This window comes from Ranitomeya imitator, chromosome 1 (assembly GCF_032444005.1).
Source record: "Ranitomeya imitator isolate aRanImi1 chromosome 1, aRanImi1.pri, whole genome shotgun sequence".
Classification (NCBI taxonomy): domain Eukaryota; kingdom Metazoa; phylum Chordata; class Amphibia; order Anura; family Dendrobatidae; genus Ranitomeya; species Ranitomeya imitator.
Window position 1 is genome coordinate 242,870,217 of NC_091282.1, and position 17,383 is coordinate 242,887,599.

The 17,383-nt window shown below is 43.7% G+C and overlaps 1 protein-coding gene across 2 annotated transcripts in view; it reads left to right on the top strand.

Annotated features, from left to right (window-relative positions):
- Positions 1-17,383, top strand: part of HECTD4 (HECT domain E3 ubiquitin protein ligase 4) — a 336,354-nt gene that overhangs the window by 220,748 nt on the left and 98,223 nt on the right. For both annotated transcript variants that reach the window (XM_069754771.1, XM_069754778.1), the window contains exons 43-47: positions 7,450-7,619; positions 7,879-7,994; positions 14,545-14,648; positions 14,730-14,891; positions 17,178-17,326. In XM_069754771.1, the coding sequence (XP_069610872.1) occupies positions 7,450-7,619; positions 7,879-7,994; positions 14,545-14,648; positions 14,730-14,891; positions 17,178-17,326 (701 nt within the window). The remainder of the gene's footprint in view (positions 1-7,449; positions 7,620-7,878; positions 7,995-14,544; positions 14,649-14,729; positions 14,892-17,177; positions 17,327-17,383) is intronic.

Sequence of the window (17,383 nt, forward strand, 5' to 3'; positions counted from 1 at the left end):
TCTCACAACACATCTAGATGAGTTCCTTAGGGGGTCTAGTTTCAAAAATGGTGTCAATTGTGGGGGTTTCTACTATTTAGGTACATTTTGGGCTCTGCAAACGCAACATGGCGTCCCATCTCAATTCCTGTTAATTTTGCATTGAAAAGTCAAACGGCGCTCCTTCCTTTCCGAGCTCTCCCATCCTCCCAAACAGTGGTTTACCCCCACATATGGGGTATCAGCGTACTCAGGACAAATTGTACAACAACTTTTGGGGTCCAATTTCTTCTCTTACCCTTGGAAAAATAAAAAATTGGGGGCGAAAAGATAATTTTTGTGAAAAAATTATTTTTTATTTTTACGGTTCTACGTTATAAACTTCTGTGAAGCACTTGGTGGGTCAAAGTGCTCACCACACCTCTAGATAAGTTCCTTAGGGGGTCTACTTTCCAAAATGGTGTCACTTGTGGGGGGGTTTCAATGTTTAGGCACATCAGGGGCTCTCCAAACGAAACATGGCGTCCCATCTCAATTCCAGTCAATTTTGCATTGAAAAGTCAAATGGCACTCCTTCGCTTCCGAGCTGTGCCATGCGCCCAAACAGTGGTTTACCCCCACATGTGGGGTATTGGCGTACTCAGGACAAATTGTACAACAATGTTTGGGGTCCATTTTCTCCTGTTACCCTTGGTAAAATAAAACAAATTGGAGCTGAATTAAATTTTTCGTGAAAAAAAGTTAAATGTTCATTTTTATGTAAACAATCAAAAAATTCCTGTGAAGCACCAGAAGGGTTAATAAACTTCTTGAATGTGGTTTTGAGCACCTTGAGGGGTGTAGTTTTTAGAATGGTGTCATACTTGGGTATTTTCTACCATATAGACCCCTCAAAATGACTTCAAATGAGATGTGGTCCCTAAATAAAAAAATGATGTTGTAGAAATGAGAAATTGCTGGTCAGCTTTTCACCCTTATAACTCCCTAACAAAAAAAAATTTTGGTTCCAAAATTGTGCTGATGTAAAGTATACATGTGGGAAATGTTACTTATTAAGTATTTTGTGTGACATATCTCTGTGATTTAATTGCATAAAAATTCAAAGTTGGAAAATTGCGAAATTTTCATAATTTTCGCCAAATTTCCATTTTTTTCACAAATAAACGCAGGTACTATCAAAGAATTTTTACCATTGTCATGAAGTACAATATGTCACGAGAAAAAAGTGTCAGAATCACTGGGATCCGTTGAAGAGTTCCAGAGTTATAACCTCATAAAGGGACAGAGGTCAGAATTGTAAAAATTAGCCCGGTCATTAACGTGCAAACCACCCTTGGGGGTAAAGGGGTTAATGCAGCAGCCAGGGTTGTCCATCTAGCTAATCGGTATTCAGACGTGTCCACTCTTCGCCAGTCATTACACTGGCTGCCCATTCATTACAGTATACAATTCACAGTACTTGTTCTCACCCACAAAGCTCTCCACAGTGCAGCACCCCCTTACATATCCTCCCTCATTTCTGTCTATCTGCCTAACCGACCACTGTGCTCTGCAAATGACTTTCGACTAACCACTGCACTAATCTGTACCTCCCACTCCCGACTACAAGACTTCTCCCGCGCTGCGCCAATCCTCTGGAATGCTCTACCCCAAGATGTTAGGGCCATCCACAATTTGCATAGTTTTAGGCGCTCCCTCAAAACATTTGTTCAGAGCGGCCTATTCCTAATCAGTCATTTTATGTTTGCGTGTGTGAAGCCCATTCACTACTTCCATCTATCCCCCACCCCCTGAAGATTAAATACACACCTGTACTTTGTATCTCCCCCACCTCAATGTAGATTGTAAGCTCTCACGAGCAGGGTCGTCTTAATTTGGTTTAATTATTGTATTGTTAACATTGCTACTTATGACTGTTGTGTTTGAAATTGTTAAACTGTAAAGCGCTGCGGAATATGTTGGCGCTATATAAATAAAGATTATTATTATTATTTGATGCAAAAGGAGCCCCGACCAAGTTCTGAGTGCATTTACTGAACGTACATTTCAGTAGGCCAACATTTTGGATTTTAAAATCATTTTTCAGGCTGGTGTTATAATGTATTCTAATTTACTAAGATGACTTTTGGGTTTTCATTTGCTGTAAGCCAGGGGTGGGGGTTCTTTTTTTTTTTCTGCCAAGGGACATTTGGATATTTATCCTTCGGGGGCCGTACAAACTCTGCCCATAAAGTGCATCCTGACTCTGGCACTGGTTTCAGGACGAAATCTTTCATTGCATGCCCTTCAGTGTTCAGTAATGAATACTGCATGTATGAGCTAACAGAGCAAGATGAACTTTAATGAGCTGGTTGTAATCAAAATACAGCTCCCTGCCCAAGAATGCGGTCCCTGAGAATCTGCCTGGGGCCTGGTAAAAGGTCATCGAAGGCCATAAATGGCCCTGGGGCCTGAGGTTCCCCACCCCTGCTGTAAGCCATAATCATCAACATTAACAGAAATAAACACCTCTGATATAGATCACTCTGTAATGACTATATAATAGGAGTCTCACTTTTTGTATTGAATAACTGAAATAAATTAACTTTTTGATGATATTCTAATTTGGTGAGAAGCACCTGTATGTTCTCTAAAGAGAAGACAAATATACAGCTGCATACAGAGTCAGTGTCTGATTCATGCTGCCCATTATTCAAGCAGCATGAATTTCCCTTTAAAATACTGTATTGTAAGGGAATGTATCTTCAGGTTTTTTTTTTTTTAATTATAACCAGATCCTGACACCTTTTTACATCCTGACACTTTCTAACCTTTTTTTTTATTTTTTTGTATTGCAGATCTAATTTTTATACATTTGTTATGTACATGATTTTGAGGGCTTCCCTTTTTAGCTGCCAGGAAACCCATAGGAAACTATCATGACTCATTGAATTCTGTGGGAGAGTTTTGTAGGCAAGTCTGTATCCTGTTTAAAGGTTATACAGTCTAGGATAATGGCTATCTGGGACCATTACCTACTAGTAATAATGAATTGTGTGGTATTTGACTCCAGCTTTATAAAAGAGAATGCTATCTGTCATTGTAATCATGTCTCTGATAACACTGGTAAATGCAATTTTTCTGGCAAAAGGTTTTAAAACATATTTTAAGTACATTTTGGCTGCTGATTACGAATATGAACTCCTTTTTTTGGCTATCACATCATGATTTCGAGATATTTTCAATTTTTGATGAATATTACTCCTAATGTTTTATGATAAAAACACATGATTTTCGGTACTACATTTTGTAATCTTCGTTATTCCTTGATTAAAGATATACAAAGTATGCACAGCAAATCAAATATACTTACAGAATTAAACTACAAAATATAAAAACACATACCCGTATTTTTCGGACTATAAGACGCACCGGACTATAAGACGCACCCAGGTTTTAGAGGTGGAAAAATAGGGAAAAAAATATTTGAAGCAAAAAAGGTGGTAAAATATTTAATAAAATAAACATACTATTATATGTGTTATATATAATAGTATGTTATTCTGTTGGAAGCTGCGGGTAGAAGATGGTGCTCCGGGACCAGTGTGGTGTCTGTAAAGTACTGTATGAAGATGCTGGAGGGTGAGTATAAGAATGGGGGCATAGGGCTTATATTTAAAGCACCACTCCAGCACTGAGAAATAACACTGGAGTGCTGCTTTGAGATCCCATTGGGATCACTATAACTCCCAGCATGTCCACAGAACCTATGGCATGCTGGGAGTTATAGTTCACCACAGAAGTGGCAGAGTGCTTTATTGTGTGCTGTAGTGACTAACCTTTTAATTCTGGCAGCCAGCCACACTGTGGTGAGGTAAAATGGTGGAGCATCCCATCCCATGACACCACAGAGCGCTCCCTCTTGTTGCCTCTCCACAGCACAGGAGTAAGCTTGCAGATTGTAGTGGGGTGTCTGCAGGACCTGTGATGACATCAGAAGAGGGAGGGCTCTGTGCTGCCATGTGATGCTCCAGCCCACCCTCTTCATGACATCACACAGGTCCTTGTGCTGGAGCACTCAGCATCCAGCACAGCCCAGGCAGGTATGCAGCGATCTTGTCCCCTCTGGCCCCTGCTGCTGCCCCCTCCTCCACCAGACACACAGATCTCCCCAGCTGCTGCAGGAATCCAGCGCTGGGGAAACCATGTGTGTCCCTGTGAAGGAGTATTCATTTGCTGCTCCTGACTCACTGCTCAGCTGACAGGTGGGCGGGGAAGCAGCTAATGAATATTCACTGCACTTTAATGATCGGGACCATGTGGTTTCCCCAGCTGATTCCTGAAGCCCAGCAGGGACATTTTTCTGCCTCCCAGTGCAATCCCACTCGCTGCTGCCCCCTCCCCATGTTACATCCTACCATAAGACGCACCCACACTTTCCTCTCAAATTTGGAGGGATAAAAGTGCGTCTTATGGTCAGAAAAATACGGTATATATTGCACACAGATGAATGACAAATGGCAGTTATTTTAACTTTCTTTTCTTGGCTGATCTGTGATGTACAGCTTTTGGGTTGTCTCTCATCAAGCTCCAGCAATAGTCAGCCATCATATGTGAGTCCCACCAGCCTTGATACCGTTCTTCCATTGTTTTAATGTTCTGATGAAAACGCTCCCCTTGTTCCTCGCTCACATCCCCAAGGTTCTCTGGAAAAAAGTCCAATTGGCTGTGTAAATAGTGAATCTTGATACTCATTCTACATCCAAGATTTTGCAGACTCATTAGTAGCTCTTCCACATTCTCTTCATAGTTATCTGCTTTCTTATTCCCTAGAAAATTCTGCACCACATTACAAAATGCATTCCAAGCTCTTTCTTCTGTCTCATTCATTGACGTGATAAAATTTCGGTCTCTCATAAGTGTTCTTGTTTGAAGTCCATCAAATATTCCAGCCTTTTTCTTCTCTTCACTAAGACCAGGAAAAGTTGAACATATATAGTTAAAGCATTCTCCACTGTGATTGAGAGCTTTGACGAACTGCTTCATCAATCCAAGTTTTATGTGTAAGGGAGGAAAGACAATGTTCTTCCTATCCACTTGGATCATGGATGACATTCTTATCGCCAGATGCCAATCTCTGTCGCTGAGGTCATTCAGTTTTCACCCAATGCTCTGCTGTAGCTCTACTGTCCCAGTAGCACAGAAAACAAGGGTGTTATCATAACAAATGGGAGTTATGCATGTTCAAAGAAAACAAAGATGTTCTCACATTTATTGGGAGACTAAATGCTAAATGAAAACTAAATTTACCTTAGTGAACCGTATAAACCGGCACTTTTCATACACTACTTATATTTATCATGGAATTTATGAAAATGGGCTATATACCTATAGCGCAAAAACATGTGATAAATTATAAGTTCATATTTGAATTCAGCACCCTCAAATTAGTCTAAACCTGTTCTTAAAGTTCATGCCAGAAAAAGTTTTTTTTTTTTAATTTTGTAGACCAGTGTAATTAGAGGACTATAGGAAGCATTACCGTGTTTCCCCGAAAATAAGACAAGGTCTTATATTGTTGTTTTATTGTTTGGGGGTTTTTTTTGTCCAAAAGAGGGTTAAAGGGACACTGTCATCCCCTCCAGCCGTTATAAACTAAAAAAGCCACCTTGTGCAGCAGTAATGCTGCATTCTAACAAGGTGGCTCTTTTAGTTTTGTGTTCATGTATTACTAAAATAAAGCGCTTTGAAACTTTTCAAAATTACCTATCTTTGTCAACGGAGGCGGGTCTGAAGCCTCCTCTGTTAAGCGCCCAACTGTCGTTACTCATCTCTTCTGGGGTGATGGTCGCCGCCCCCTGCGCGCTGTTCTTCTTAAATCCGGCGCCTGTGCTGTGCGTGCCTGCCTGGGGCAGGCGCATTGAGAATTGGCCGTCATAGCTCAGATGCCGGGTTCCTGACTGCGCTGAATCCCCGCCCCGCACTGTGTTATGCATTATGCACAGTGCGGGGCTGGGATTCCTGGGCAGATTCCTGCACAGACCGACGCTGGAAGGCAAGGAACCTGGGGGAGCGTCTGACAAGCGCAGTGCGCATGCCCAGGAATCCCACCCCCGCACTGTGCATATTGCATAACACAGTGCGGGGCGGGGATTCAGTAACAGGGTGGCCGCACTGCCCGCACAGGCGCAGTCAGGAACCCGGCATCTGAGCTATGACTGCCAATTCTCAATGCGCCTGCCCCAGGCAGGCACGCACAGCGCAGGATTTAAGAAGAACAGCGCGCAGGGGGCGGCGACCATCACCCCAGAAGAAATGAGTGACGGCGCTACACAGAGGAGGCTTCAGACCTGCCTCCAGGTACAAAGATAGGTATTTGGGGAAAATTATAAAACGCTTTATTGAGGGAATAACAGAAGCAAAAACTAAAAGAGCCACCTTGTTAGAATGCAGCATTACTGCTGCACAAGGTGGCTCTTTTAGTTTATAACGGCTGGAGGGGGGTGACAGTGATAATTAAATTGCATTGTATTGCATGAAATACGGTAAGTATGTGATCACCTACCAACCAGCAAGAATTCTGGCTCTCACACACCTGTTAGTTTTTCTTTAAGAAGCCCTCCTACTCTGCACTCATTACCTGTTTTAATTGCACCAATTTGGACTTATCTGTATAAAAAACACCGGTCTACACACTCAATCATAGTCCAACCTCTCCACCATGGCCAAGACCAAAGAGCTGTCTAAGGTGGGCTACAGGACAATAGGCAAGCAGCTTGATGACAAGGCAACAACTCTTGGCACAATTATTAAAATCCTGTAAAATCATGCCAAAACTTATTTTCGTGGTAGGCTTTTTCTTGGGAGATCTTTCATTTGAAACTCGGTGTGAAAACTGCCAGATTTTTTTAAAATATAGATAGTGGCAAATTGAAATTGAATATACTACTGATATTCTTAAAACATACATTTAACATACAAACCTTAAATATTTTTTTTTTTCTGATGAAACATTCCTCTTAAATGAAGCTTTTCTCAGCCATGGCGCAGCACTACCACTGTTGATTCAGGCAAGAGCGATACAACTTATTTTCCCATAAAATGGTGATGAGCTGTCATGTCTGCTTTCTCTGCATTTCTGATGATGCCACCTACAGTCTAGCACAGGGGTCCCCAACTCCAGTCCTCAAGGCCCACCAACAGGTCATGTTTTCAGGATTTCCTTTGCATTGCACAGGTGATGCAATTATTACCTGGGCAAGACTAAGGAAATCCTGAAAACATGACCTGTTGGTGGGCCTTGAGGCCTGGAGTTGGGGATCCCTGGTCTAGCACATGGCAGTACACCTTTTTATTGATAACAAAATGTAATATTCCTATTTTGTAGTGCAGATTTAATCAGAAATGACTCCAGTTAATGACATCCCTCATTTCTTAGAAACTAACTGCTTGAATTTAACTTTTTGCCGCACCAATATCCACCCCCATCAGGCATTGCCTCTTCATAAACTGTCCATTACTGAGAAGGTAGTGCAGGCAGTCCAGTCCATGTTACTCCCCCAGGAGGGATGCCTGTCTATTCACACCTCACTTCCTGCAACAGGAGATGCCTCAACTCCCGTAATGGCTGTGGTTCGCCTACTAGCCGAGATCAGGACCAGGTAAGAACATGTGCTGCAATTATACACTTATTAAGTCTAAGAATTCTATATGCTGACTCTTTATTTTTTGGGGGGGATCATTTATGTATTCTGTATTTTTCATCTACCGGTAAATAATTGCAATACTCTATTTTAATGCACTATAACACAATATAAGGGTCTTGCAGGGTCATGACTTGGGGCGGTTTTATACATTTGTTTAATTACGGTTAGAACTCTCATTTGACGTTTGTGGTTATTTCTTGTTTTTCCTGCTTAGGGCTTGCTTGGTCATGGCTCAGCTGTTAGATGACAGCTCATTTTGTGAAGAATTCATACAGCAATGTCCAGCCGCTGTAGAAGTACTAAATTTAGTAGCCCAGGAATGTAGCCCTGGTAAGTCCGCAACTAAGGATAATTCTCAGACTAGAACACTTTTCACTCACTGTTTCATCTTGGTTTGTCTCATGGCTCCTATTCATATGCCCCAAATGCGACACTCGGACATCAAAGTGTTTGGGGCTGATGAACACAGCTGAGGGAATGTTGAGCGAATCGGTTGTACAGTGAAGACTAACTGTAGAGGGTCTCTGTACTAGTGATTTATGGGGCTGTAGCGATCAGACCTTGTAAACCTGACCTGTAAATTGGTGACAAATGTCCTTTGTGGGACAACCCTCTTATTATTATTATTTATATAGCACCATTAATTCCATGGTGCTGTACATGAGAAGGGGTTACATCAAAATACAAGTATCACTTACAGTAAACAAAACTAACAATGACAGACTGGTACAGAGGGAAGAGGACCCTGCCCTTGCGGGCTTACATTCTACAGGTTTATGGGGAAGGAGACAGTAGGTTGAGGGTTGCAGTAGCTCCAATGGTTTTGAGGTGGCCGTGTGGTCTTTACAGGCTGTAAGCTTCCTTGAAGAGGTGAGTTTTCAGGTTTCTTTTGAAGGATCCAAAAGTAGTGGATAACCGGATGTGTTGGGGCACTGAATTCCAGAGGATGGGTGATATTCAGGAGAAGTCTTGGAGGCGATTGAGTGAGGAGCAAATAAGTGAGGAGGTCTTGGGAGGATCGGAGATTACGTGAGGGAAGATATTGAGAGATTAGTGTGGGAATATATACGGAGGAGAAAGGTTATGGATGGCTTTGTAAGTCAGTGTTAGTAATTTAAACTGGATACGCTGGGAAATTGGGAGCCAGTGAAGGGATTTGCAAAGAGGTGAAGCAGGAGTGTAGCGAGGAGAGAGATTAATTAGTCGGGCAGCAGAGTTAACGATGGACTGGGGGGGGAGCGATAGTGTTAGAAGGTAGGCCACAGAGGAGTATGTTGCAGTAGTCGAGGTGGGAGATGATTAAGGCATGCACAAGCATTTTGGTAGTGTGTGGGTTGAGGAAAGGACGGATTCTGGAAATAATTTTGAGCTGGAGGCGACAGGAGGTGGCGAGAGCTTGGATGTGCGTTTGAAGGACAGGGCAGAGTCAAGGGTTACTCCGAGGCAGCGGATTTTGGGGACAGGGGACAGTGTGATTTCATTTATTTTGATAGATCAGCTAGGGAAGATATTCGTGATGGAGGAAAGATAATGAGTTCAGATTTGTTCACATTGAGCTTGAAGAAGCGAGAGGAGAAGGAGGATATGGCCGATAGACACTCTGGGATTCTGGAGAGCAGAGAGGTGACATCTGGGCCAGAGAGGTAGATCTGAGTGTCATCGGCATATAGATGGTACTGGAAGCCATAGGACTTTATGATTTGTCCCAGGCCGAGTGTATAGAGTGAGAAAAGTAAGGGTCCTAGGACTGAGCCTTGGGGGACTCCAACAGAGAGGGGGCGAGATGAAGAGGTAGTATGGGAGTAGGAAATGCTAAATGTGCGGTTGGCAAGGTATGAGGAGATCCAAGATAGGGCAACGTCTTTGACACCAAAAGAAGAGTGGATTTGTAGTAGGAGGCAGTGGTCAACTGTGTCGAAGGCAGAGGACAGGTCTAGGAGGAGGAGTATAGAGAATTGTCTGTTAGCTTTGGCTGTAAGTAAGTCATTAGTTATTTTGGTCAGGGCAGTCTCAGTGGATTGGTGGGGACTGAAGCCAGATTGTAGGTTGTCGAAGAGAGAGTTAGATGCAAAGTGAGAGGAAAGTTCAGCATGGACATGCTGCTCAAGGAGTTTGGAAGCAAATGGGAGCAAAGATATGGGGCGATAGCTGGACATAGCGCTTGGGTCAAGGGATGGCCTTTTGAGGATAGGTGTGTTTGTGGCATGTTTGAAGGCAGAAGGGAAGGTACCAGAAGTTAGTGAAAGGTTAAAGAGATGGGTTAGGGTGGGATGGGATGGGGTCAAGTGCACAAGTGGTGAGGTGTGATTTGGAAAGATGAGCAAGCTCCCCTTCAGAGATTTTGGAGAGTGAAGTTATGGGGTTTGGGCATTGGTCTGGCATGCAAAGGGGTTGTGGTGGTTGGACAACAAAGACTTGCCTTGTTTGGTCTATCTTATTTTTGAAGTGCGTGGCAAAGTCCTCGGCAACGATTAGGGAACTCGGAGGGGGCAGTGGTGGGCGGAGGAGGGAGTTAAAACTCTTGAACAACTATTTGGGGTTATGGGATAAGGAAGATACGAGGGTTGTGAAGTAGGTCTGTTTAGCAGAGGTGAGAGCTGATTTGAATGCCAGTGCTGCTTGTTTGAGTGCAGTGAAATCATCTTGTGAATGCGTTTTCTTCCAACGCCGCCGTTCTGCAATTCTGGATACTTGCCAAAGCTTTTTAGTGATGTTATTGTGCCAGGGTTGTCTATTGGTTCGTCGCACTCTGCTATGCATGACAGGGGCGACCGTGTCAATAGCTGATGCAAGAGTGGCATTGTAGAAAGCAGTGTCTGTGTCATAGAGTGAGGATATAGAGGACAGTGGTAGGATAGAGTCAGTGTGTTGGTGCCTAGGTGTGCGACGTTCCTGCGTGGGTGCACATAGTGCTGGACATGGGTGACAGGTGAGGAGGACAGTGATGAGAAGTGTGCAGATGGTGGTCAGATAGAGGGAGAGGGGAGGTTGTGAAGTTAGATAAGGAGCATAAATGGGTGAAGACCAGGTCTAATGTGTGTCCGTCTGTGTGGGTGGCTGAGGAGGACCACTGAGTAAGTCCAAAGGATGAAGTAAGGGACAGGAGTTTGGAGGCTGCTGACTGGTGGGTGTCAATGGGGATGTTGAAGTCACCCATGATGAAGGTGGGAAAGTCAGCAGAGAGAAAGTGAAGGAGCCAGGTGGAGAATTGGTCAATAAAGGCAGTGGTCGGGCCCGGAGTTCGGTATATGATGGCCATTTGGAGGTTGTAGGGGGAGTAGATGCGGACAGAGTGGACTTCAAAAGAGGGGAGGGTAGAGGTGGGATTGTGTTAAGGGTACAGTTGGAAGAACGGAGAAGGCCCACTCCTCCAACATGTTTGTTGCCAGGGCAAGGAGTGTGGGTGAAGTGGACGCCTCCGTAACATAGTGCAGCAGGGGAGGCTGTGTCAGAGGGTGTCAGCCATGTTTCAGTGATGCCAAGAAAGAAAAGATTACGAGAGGTAAAGAGGTCGTGTATCACGTGGAGTTTATTGCAGATGGAGCGGGCATTCCATAGTGATCCAGAGAGAGGGTTCAGGGGGGTGGGCGTCATGGGCACGGATTTGAGGTGGCAAGATTATGGGTGTTTATATTGGGTTGGGAGCGATAGGAGGGGGTAGTAGTAGGAGGTATGAGCTGTGGGGGCCCAGGATTGGGAGATATATCTCCAGCAGTGAGGAGGAGCAGAGAGAGACAGAGCAGGTGGGAGAAAGAGAGTGGGCGGCTTGTTTTGTGTTTTATTAGGAGAGATCTGAGGTTGAGGAGCAGGTCAGCAGAGGAGGTCAGGTGGGGAGGCAGGAGGGAAGGAGAGATTATTACTTGGTTAGGGGATGTTGGGGTTTGAGGATAGCGAAGGAGAGTGAGGAGTAAGGGAGCCTAAACTGTTAGAGCGTATGTCAGCATGGTAAGAATAAGTGTGGCGGAAAGGGAAAGAAATGTAGTACATTTATTAACAGTGGTTAGTCTTACCTTCTGTTTACTTCTGGCTCATTTCTGGCATATTTCTGTTGTAATATTTTCTGTTATCCTTATAGAGACAGACTAAGGTCCAGACAGACCTGAGTATCTGAATTTATAACAGGCTAAGTGCTCATGAAATAGGTCAGGTATGATCAGGAGGGAGGGGCAGCAGGAAGACTGGTCACATACACAGGAGGGGATTAATTAGAAGTCAGAAGAGAAAATGCAAGGGGAAATAGATCCAAATGGAAAGATAAAGCCAACTGTGTATTGGCATCAAGGAATTAAAATGAGAAAACAAGCAGGGGAAGGAGAAAAAAAACAAGTAATAGCAGCCAGCGTACATACCAGGAATATTTGGGTGAGGAAGATCAGGATAGTTGGGTGATGGTGATGGGATTTGGGGTGCAGCCAGCGGACATACCAGGAATATTTGGGTGAGGAAGATCAGGATAGTTGGGCGATGGTGATAGGATTTGGGGTGCAGCCAGCGGACATACGAGGAATATTTGGGTGAGGAAGATCAGGATAGTTGGGGGATGGTGATGGGATTTGGGGTGCAGCGAGCGGACATACCGGAGGATGAAGCAGATAAGTTGTCAGATTGATAGCAATAACAAAGCATAGTAAAAATAAAAATGAAGCATCTATAGCAGGGGTTTATTTTTCTGGCATATTTCTGCTGTAATATTTTCTCCTATCCTTTTAGAGACATCCTTATAGAGACATACCACTTGATCCCTTAATGACGGGAGTTTTTTTCTGTTATGCATTTTCGCTCCCCTCCTTCCCAGAGCCACAACTTTTTTATTTTTCCATCAATATGGCCATGTAAGGGCTTATTTTTTTGCAGGACGAGTTGTAGTTTTGAACGACACTATTGGTTTTACCATGTCGTGTACTAGAAAACAGGAAAAAAAAATTCCAAGTGCGGTGATTTGCAAAAAAAAAACACTTGTTTTTTGTTTGGCCTTTTTGCTAGGGTTCACTAGATGCTTAAACTGACCTGCCGTTATGATTCTCCAGGTCATTACGGGTTCATAGCCATGAAACATGTCTAGGTTTATTTTTATCTAAGTGGTGAAAAAAAAAAATTCCAAACTTTGCTAAAAAAAAAAATAAAAAAAATATTGCACAATATTCCAAGACCCGCAGCGTCTCAATTTTTCATGATCTTGGATTGGGTGAGTGCTTATTTTTTGCGTGCCGAGCTGACGTTTTTAATGATACCATTTCGGTGCAGATACGTTCTTTTGATCGCCCGTTATTGCATTTTAATGCAATGTCACGGCTACCAAAAAAAGGTAATTCTGGCGTTTTACTTTTTTTTTTTCTTGCTATGCCGTTTAGCGATCATGTTAATCCTTTTTTTTATTGATATATTGGGCGATTCAGAACACAGCGATACCAAATATGTGTAGGTGTGATTTTTTTTTTTTTTTGTGTGTGTGTGTTTCTTTGAATGGGGCGAAAGGGGGGAGATTTGAATTTTTTTATTTTTATATTTTTTTCATATTTTTAAAAACCTTTTTTTTTTTTTTTTTTTACTTTTGCCATGCTTCAATAGAAGCTGCCATAACTTAATCGCCTCTACTACATAGAGCTGATGCTCAAATGATGTAGCTGAATTACAGCATTGCTATGAGCGCTAACCACAGGGTGGTGCTCACAGCAATCTAGCATCAACAACCATAGAGGTCTGCAGGAGACCTCTGGTTGTCATGCTGACGCACCGCTAGCCCCCGATCACCTGACTGGGTCAGCGGTGCTCGTATTTCCGGCCGCATGGCCTGAAGAGCTTGTTAAATACTGCTGTCAGTTTGACAGCGGCATTTAACTAGCTAATAGGCGCGGGCGGATCGTGATGCCGCCTGCGCCTATTGCGGGCACATGTCAGCTGTTCAAAACAGCTGACATTTCCCGGCTTTGATGCTGGCTCACCGCCGGAGCCCACATCAAATCGGGGGTTCTGCCATCCGTCGAACCTGATGACGACCAAGCACCATAAGTTTTATGGCGCTTGGTTGTGGGCTTTAATCAAGGGCCATTGTAAATTTGCTGCAAGCCAGAGCAGGTCTTGTCCCTGGCTGTGAGGCACACTTGGGGACCCCATACAGAAGACGTGTAGCTCATCGCCACTACTCTATAGCAGTCTGTATAGCTCTGTGTACATTATGATCTGAATAGAAGATTTGGTAATATAGATGCTTCTATTAGATCTGGTGATCATAAGAGGTCTGCCTGGCATATCAGAGCCACGGAGTCCTGCCAGTGATTTGTCACCATAGTGGACTGGTTTTCCTTGTAAAATATACACAATAGAGTAACAAAATATGTTCATCTTTTATTACCTTCTAGGGGCCAAATGATTAAAAGAAAACTAATCTAAGCATCTGGAGGCTACACTCTAGTAGTTGTAATGTTTCCTTGTTCACTTCCTCTAAATAAGGAATTCTAAAAAAAAATCTGGGACAGGAGGGGGTAAATAATAAAATTATAAAAAGTCCACCTCAATGTTAAACACAGTTTAGTCCATCTATGATAAAAATGTAAAAAAAAATAAATAAATAAAATTGGGTATCCACACCACCATGATGATCTGAAAATTTAATTTAACATGTCAATGTGAAACATTGAACTGTTTAAAAAAAACAAAACAGTTTTTCCATATTTGCTTTACAAAAACCAAATGTATAAATAACGCAGTAAATTATGTGTATTCCAAAGGAGCATCGGAGACTTGGATTTGTCATTAAGGCCCTTTCGTACCTAGTTATTAAGGGGTTGAAAAGGCAAAATCGGCAGTAAAATCCAATTAACTCAAAACCTATAATGATCAGCATAGAGAACATTTAGATTTTTTTTTCTATCAATTTCAGGTGAACGTTTGTCTGTGGTGGAAGTGCAATGTGAAAGACTAAGGATGCTATATCGGGATTGTGCTCGACCACCGCCACCACCACTTCAGACCGAGCGTACACAGGTAGGGATTTCTTATTAATTTTAATTTAATGGTTACATAAAGTAAATATTGCTTGGTAATGCCATGTGTTTTCTGGAACAGCCGAAAGAGATTACATGGTGCCCATCACGAGTTTTCCCACCAGTGCGAGCCTGTATGTTTTCATCACATCTGACAGCTGTAACTTTTCTGGCGGACCCAAGTGCAGGAGGCGGATTACCACGGGGTACCTTTATCTACGCATCTTCGCCTGTACCTATACAAGTAAGGAGTTTGTGAAAAGTCCTACAGGGCACCGTGTTTCCGTTTAACCAAACCAACAATATAATTGTGTAAACTGTTTTATTGTTTCATTTGAAACCATAGTAATAATTGGTTAATGTCATTAATTACTCATTATGGCATTTCTGTGTTTTTAAATCTAAGTAGATATTTTTATATCAAAGAGAAAGGTAGTCATGGAATGATACCTTTATTGACAAACCATAAAAATTATTTTTGCAAGCTTTTGGAGCACAGAAGCTCCTTCATAAGGCAGGTTTTATTTGTAAGCTTGATGAAAGGGACCTCTGTGCTTCTCTGGTTAGCCAAAAAATATCACTCCCTACCAGGGCCGTATTTGCCACTAGGCACTTGTGAGCATGTGCTGCGGGCGGGAATGATCCGGGGGGGCGGCACCTAAGCAAGGTTTTACTATATTTATTTTTTTAAAGTCCTGAGTCACCTCCCGACCGACCACCGACCCCCCCCTGCGCAATCCACCCCCCCCCCCCCCCCCTCGCCCCTGCATGCCTCCCACCCTCCTTGAAGACGATACTCACCCTGCTCCAGCGATGCCTGGTCTCAGCGTCTGTAACGTCCTGAGTGAGCGGTCAGGTGGTACCGCTCATTAAGGTCATGAATATGCGCATATTCATTACCTTAATGAGCGGTACCACCTGATCGCTCACTCAGGAAGAAGATGCTGCGTCGGGACAGAGCCAGAGGGATGTCGACGCGGCCACGCGGTGTGGGACGGACAGGTGAGTATGAGGGACGGGGGGATGAAAGAGGACGGTAAGCCGAGCCATGCAAGATGGGAGAAGGAGCGGGAGGGTGGAGAGATGAGCCATGTATACGAGGGGGAATATGAACCATGCATACAAGAGGTGGGGGGGGGAATTATGAGCCATGCATACAGGAGGGGGGGGGGGGGGAATTATGAGCCACGCATACAGGAGGGGGGGATGTGAGCCAGGCATACGGGGGGTGGGGGGGGGAATTATGAGCCATGCATACAGGAGGGGGGAATTATGAGCCATGCATACAGGAGGGGGGGAATTATGAGCCATGCATACAGGAGGGGGGGATATGAGCCATGCATACAGGGGGGGAATTATGAGCCATGTATACAGGAAGGGGGGATATGAGCCATGCATACAGGGGGGGAATTATGAGCCATGTATACAGGAGGGGGGAATATGAGCCATGCATAGAGGGGGGGAATTATGAGCCACGCATACAGGAGGGGGTGGTGGTGGAATCTGAGCCATGCATACGGGAGGGGGTGGTGGTGGAATAGGAGCCATGCATACAGGAGAGGGGGGGGGATTATGAGCCATGCATACAGGAGGGGGGGTGAAATAAGAGCCATGCATACAGGAGGGGGGGTGGAATATGAGCCATGCATACATCATGGAGCATCATGTGTGGCCGTTATACAGTATTGAGCATCATGTGGGGCCATCATACAGTATGGAGCATCATGTAGGGCCATTATACAGTATGGAGCATCATGTGGGGCCATTATACAGTATGGAGCATCATGTGGGGCCATTATGCAGTATGGAGCATCATGTGGGGCCATTATACAGTATAGAGCATCATGTGTGGCCATTATACAGTATGGAGCATCATGTGTGGCCATTATACAGTATGGAGCATCATGTGTGGCCATTATACAGTATGGAGCATCATGTGTGGCCATATTTATTTTTGTTTATAATTATTGTATATGAAACAGTGTGATCAGCAGTGCTAAATGGGTGTGGTTGGGATGTGGATATGGGTGTGACTAGTTGTGAAATGGGTGTGGTCAGAGGCGTGGCCTAAAATTTGCTAAGGCGCACTACATGCGCCGCAAACTTTATGCCTCTTTCCCTTCTTCAAAAGTTTGTAGGTATGGTACCACATTTGCCACATCACGGCAAGTGCCACAAATCCCATGGGGAATGAATGAGGCCGAATGCAGTGTTGCCGTAAGTGATCCGTTACACGGCAGATGCAGAAAAACTGCCCGATCTGCTGCAAAAGGCTACTTTCACATCAGTGATTCTTGCCAAAAGCCTATGCCGATAGGGTCATACTCACCAATGGGGGAGGCAGCACTAAAAGTGCCTAGGGCAGCAGAAACTCTAAATACGGCCCTGCTCCCTACAATACTTTTGTTATTAAAGTATTTACCACCAATTAAATTTTTATTGTTCATTATCTTAAAAAAAAAAAAAAAATCATCACAAAACATGCTACATGATGACTGTGACCTAGGGTTACTTCTTTTTGTTTCACTAGGCTCCATCTTTTTATTGGGAGATCGAAGTTGTTTCTTATGGGGACATAGATGATGACACTGGTCCAATTGTCTCATTTGGATTTGCAACCGAGGCAGAAAAGCGTGATGGAGCTTGGACTAACCCTGTGGGTACATGTTTATTTCACAAGTAAGTGTTTAGATTTTTTTGAAGACCAATTTACCCCCCATTTTTGTGTATTGAATG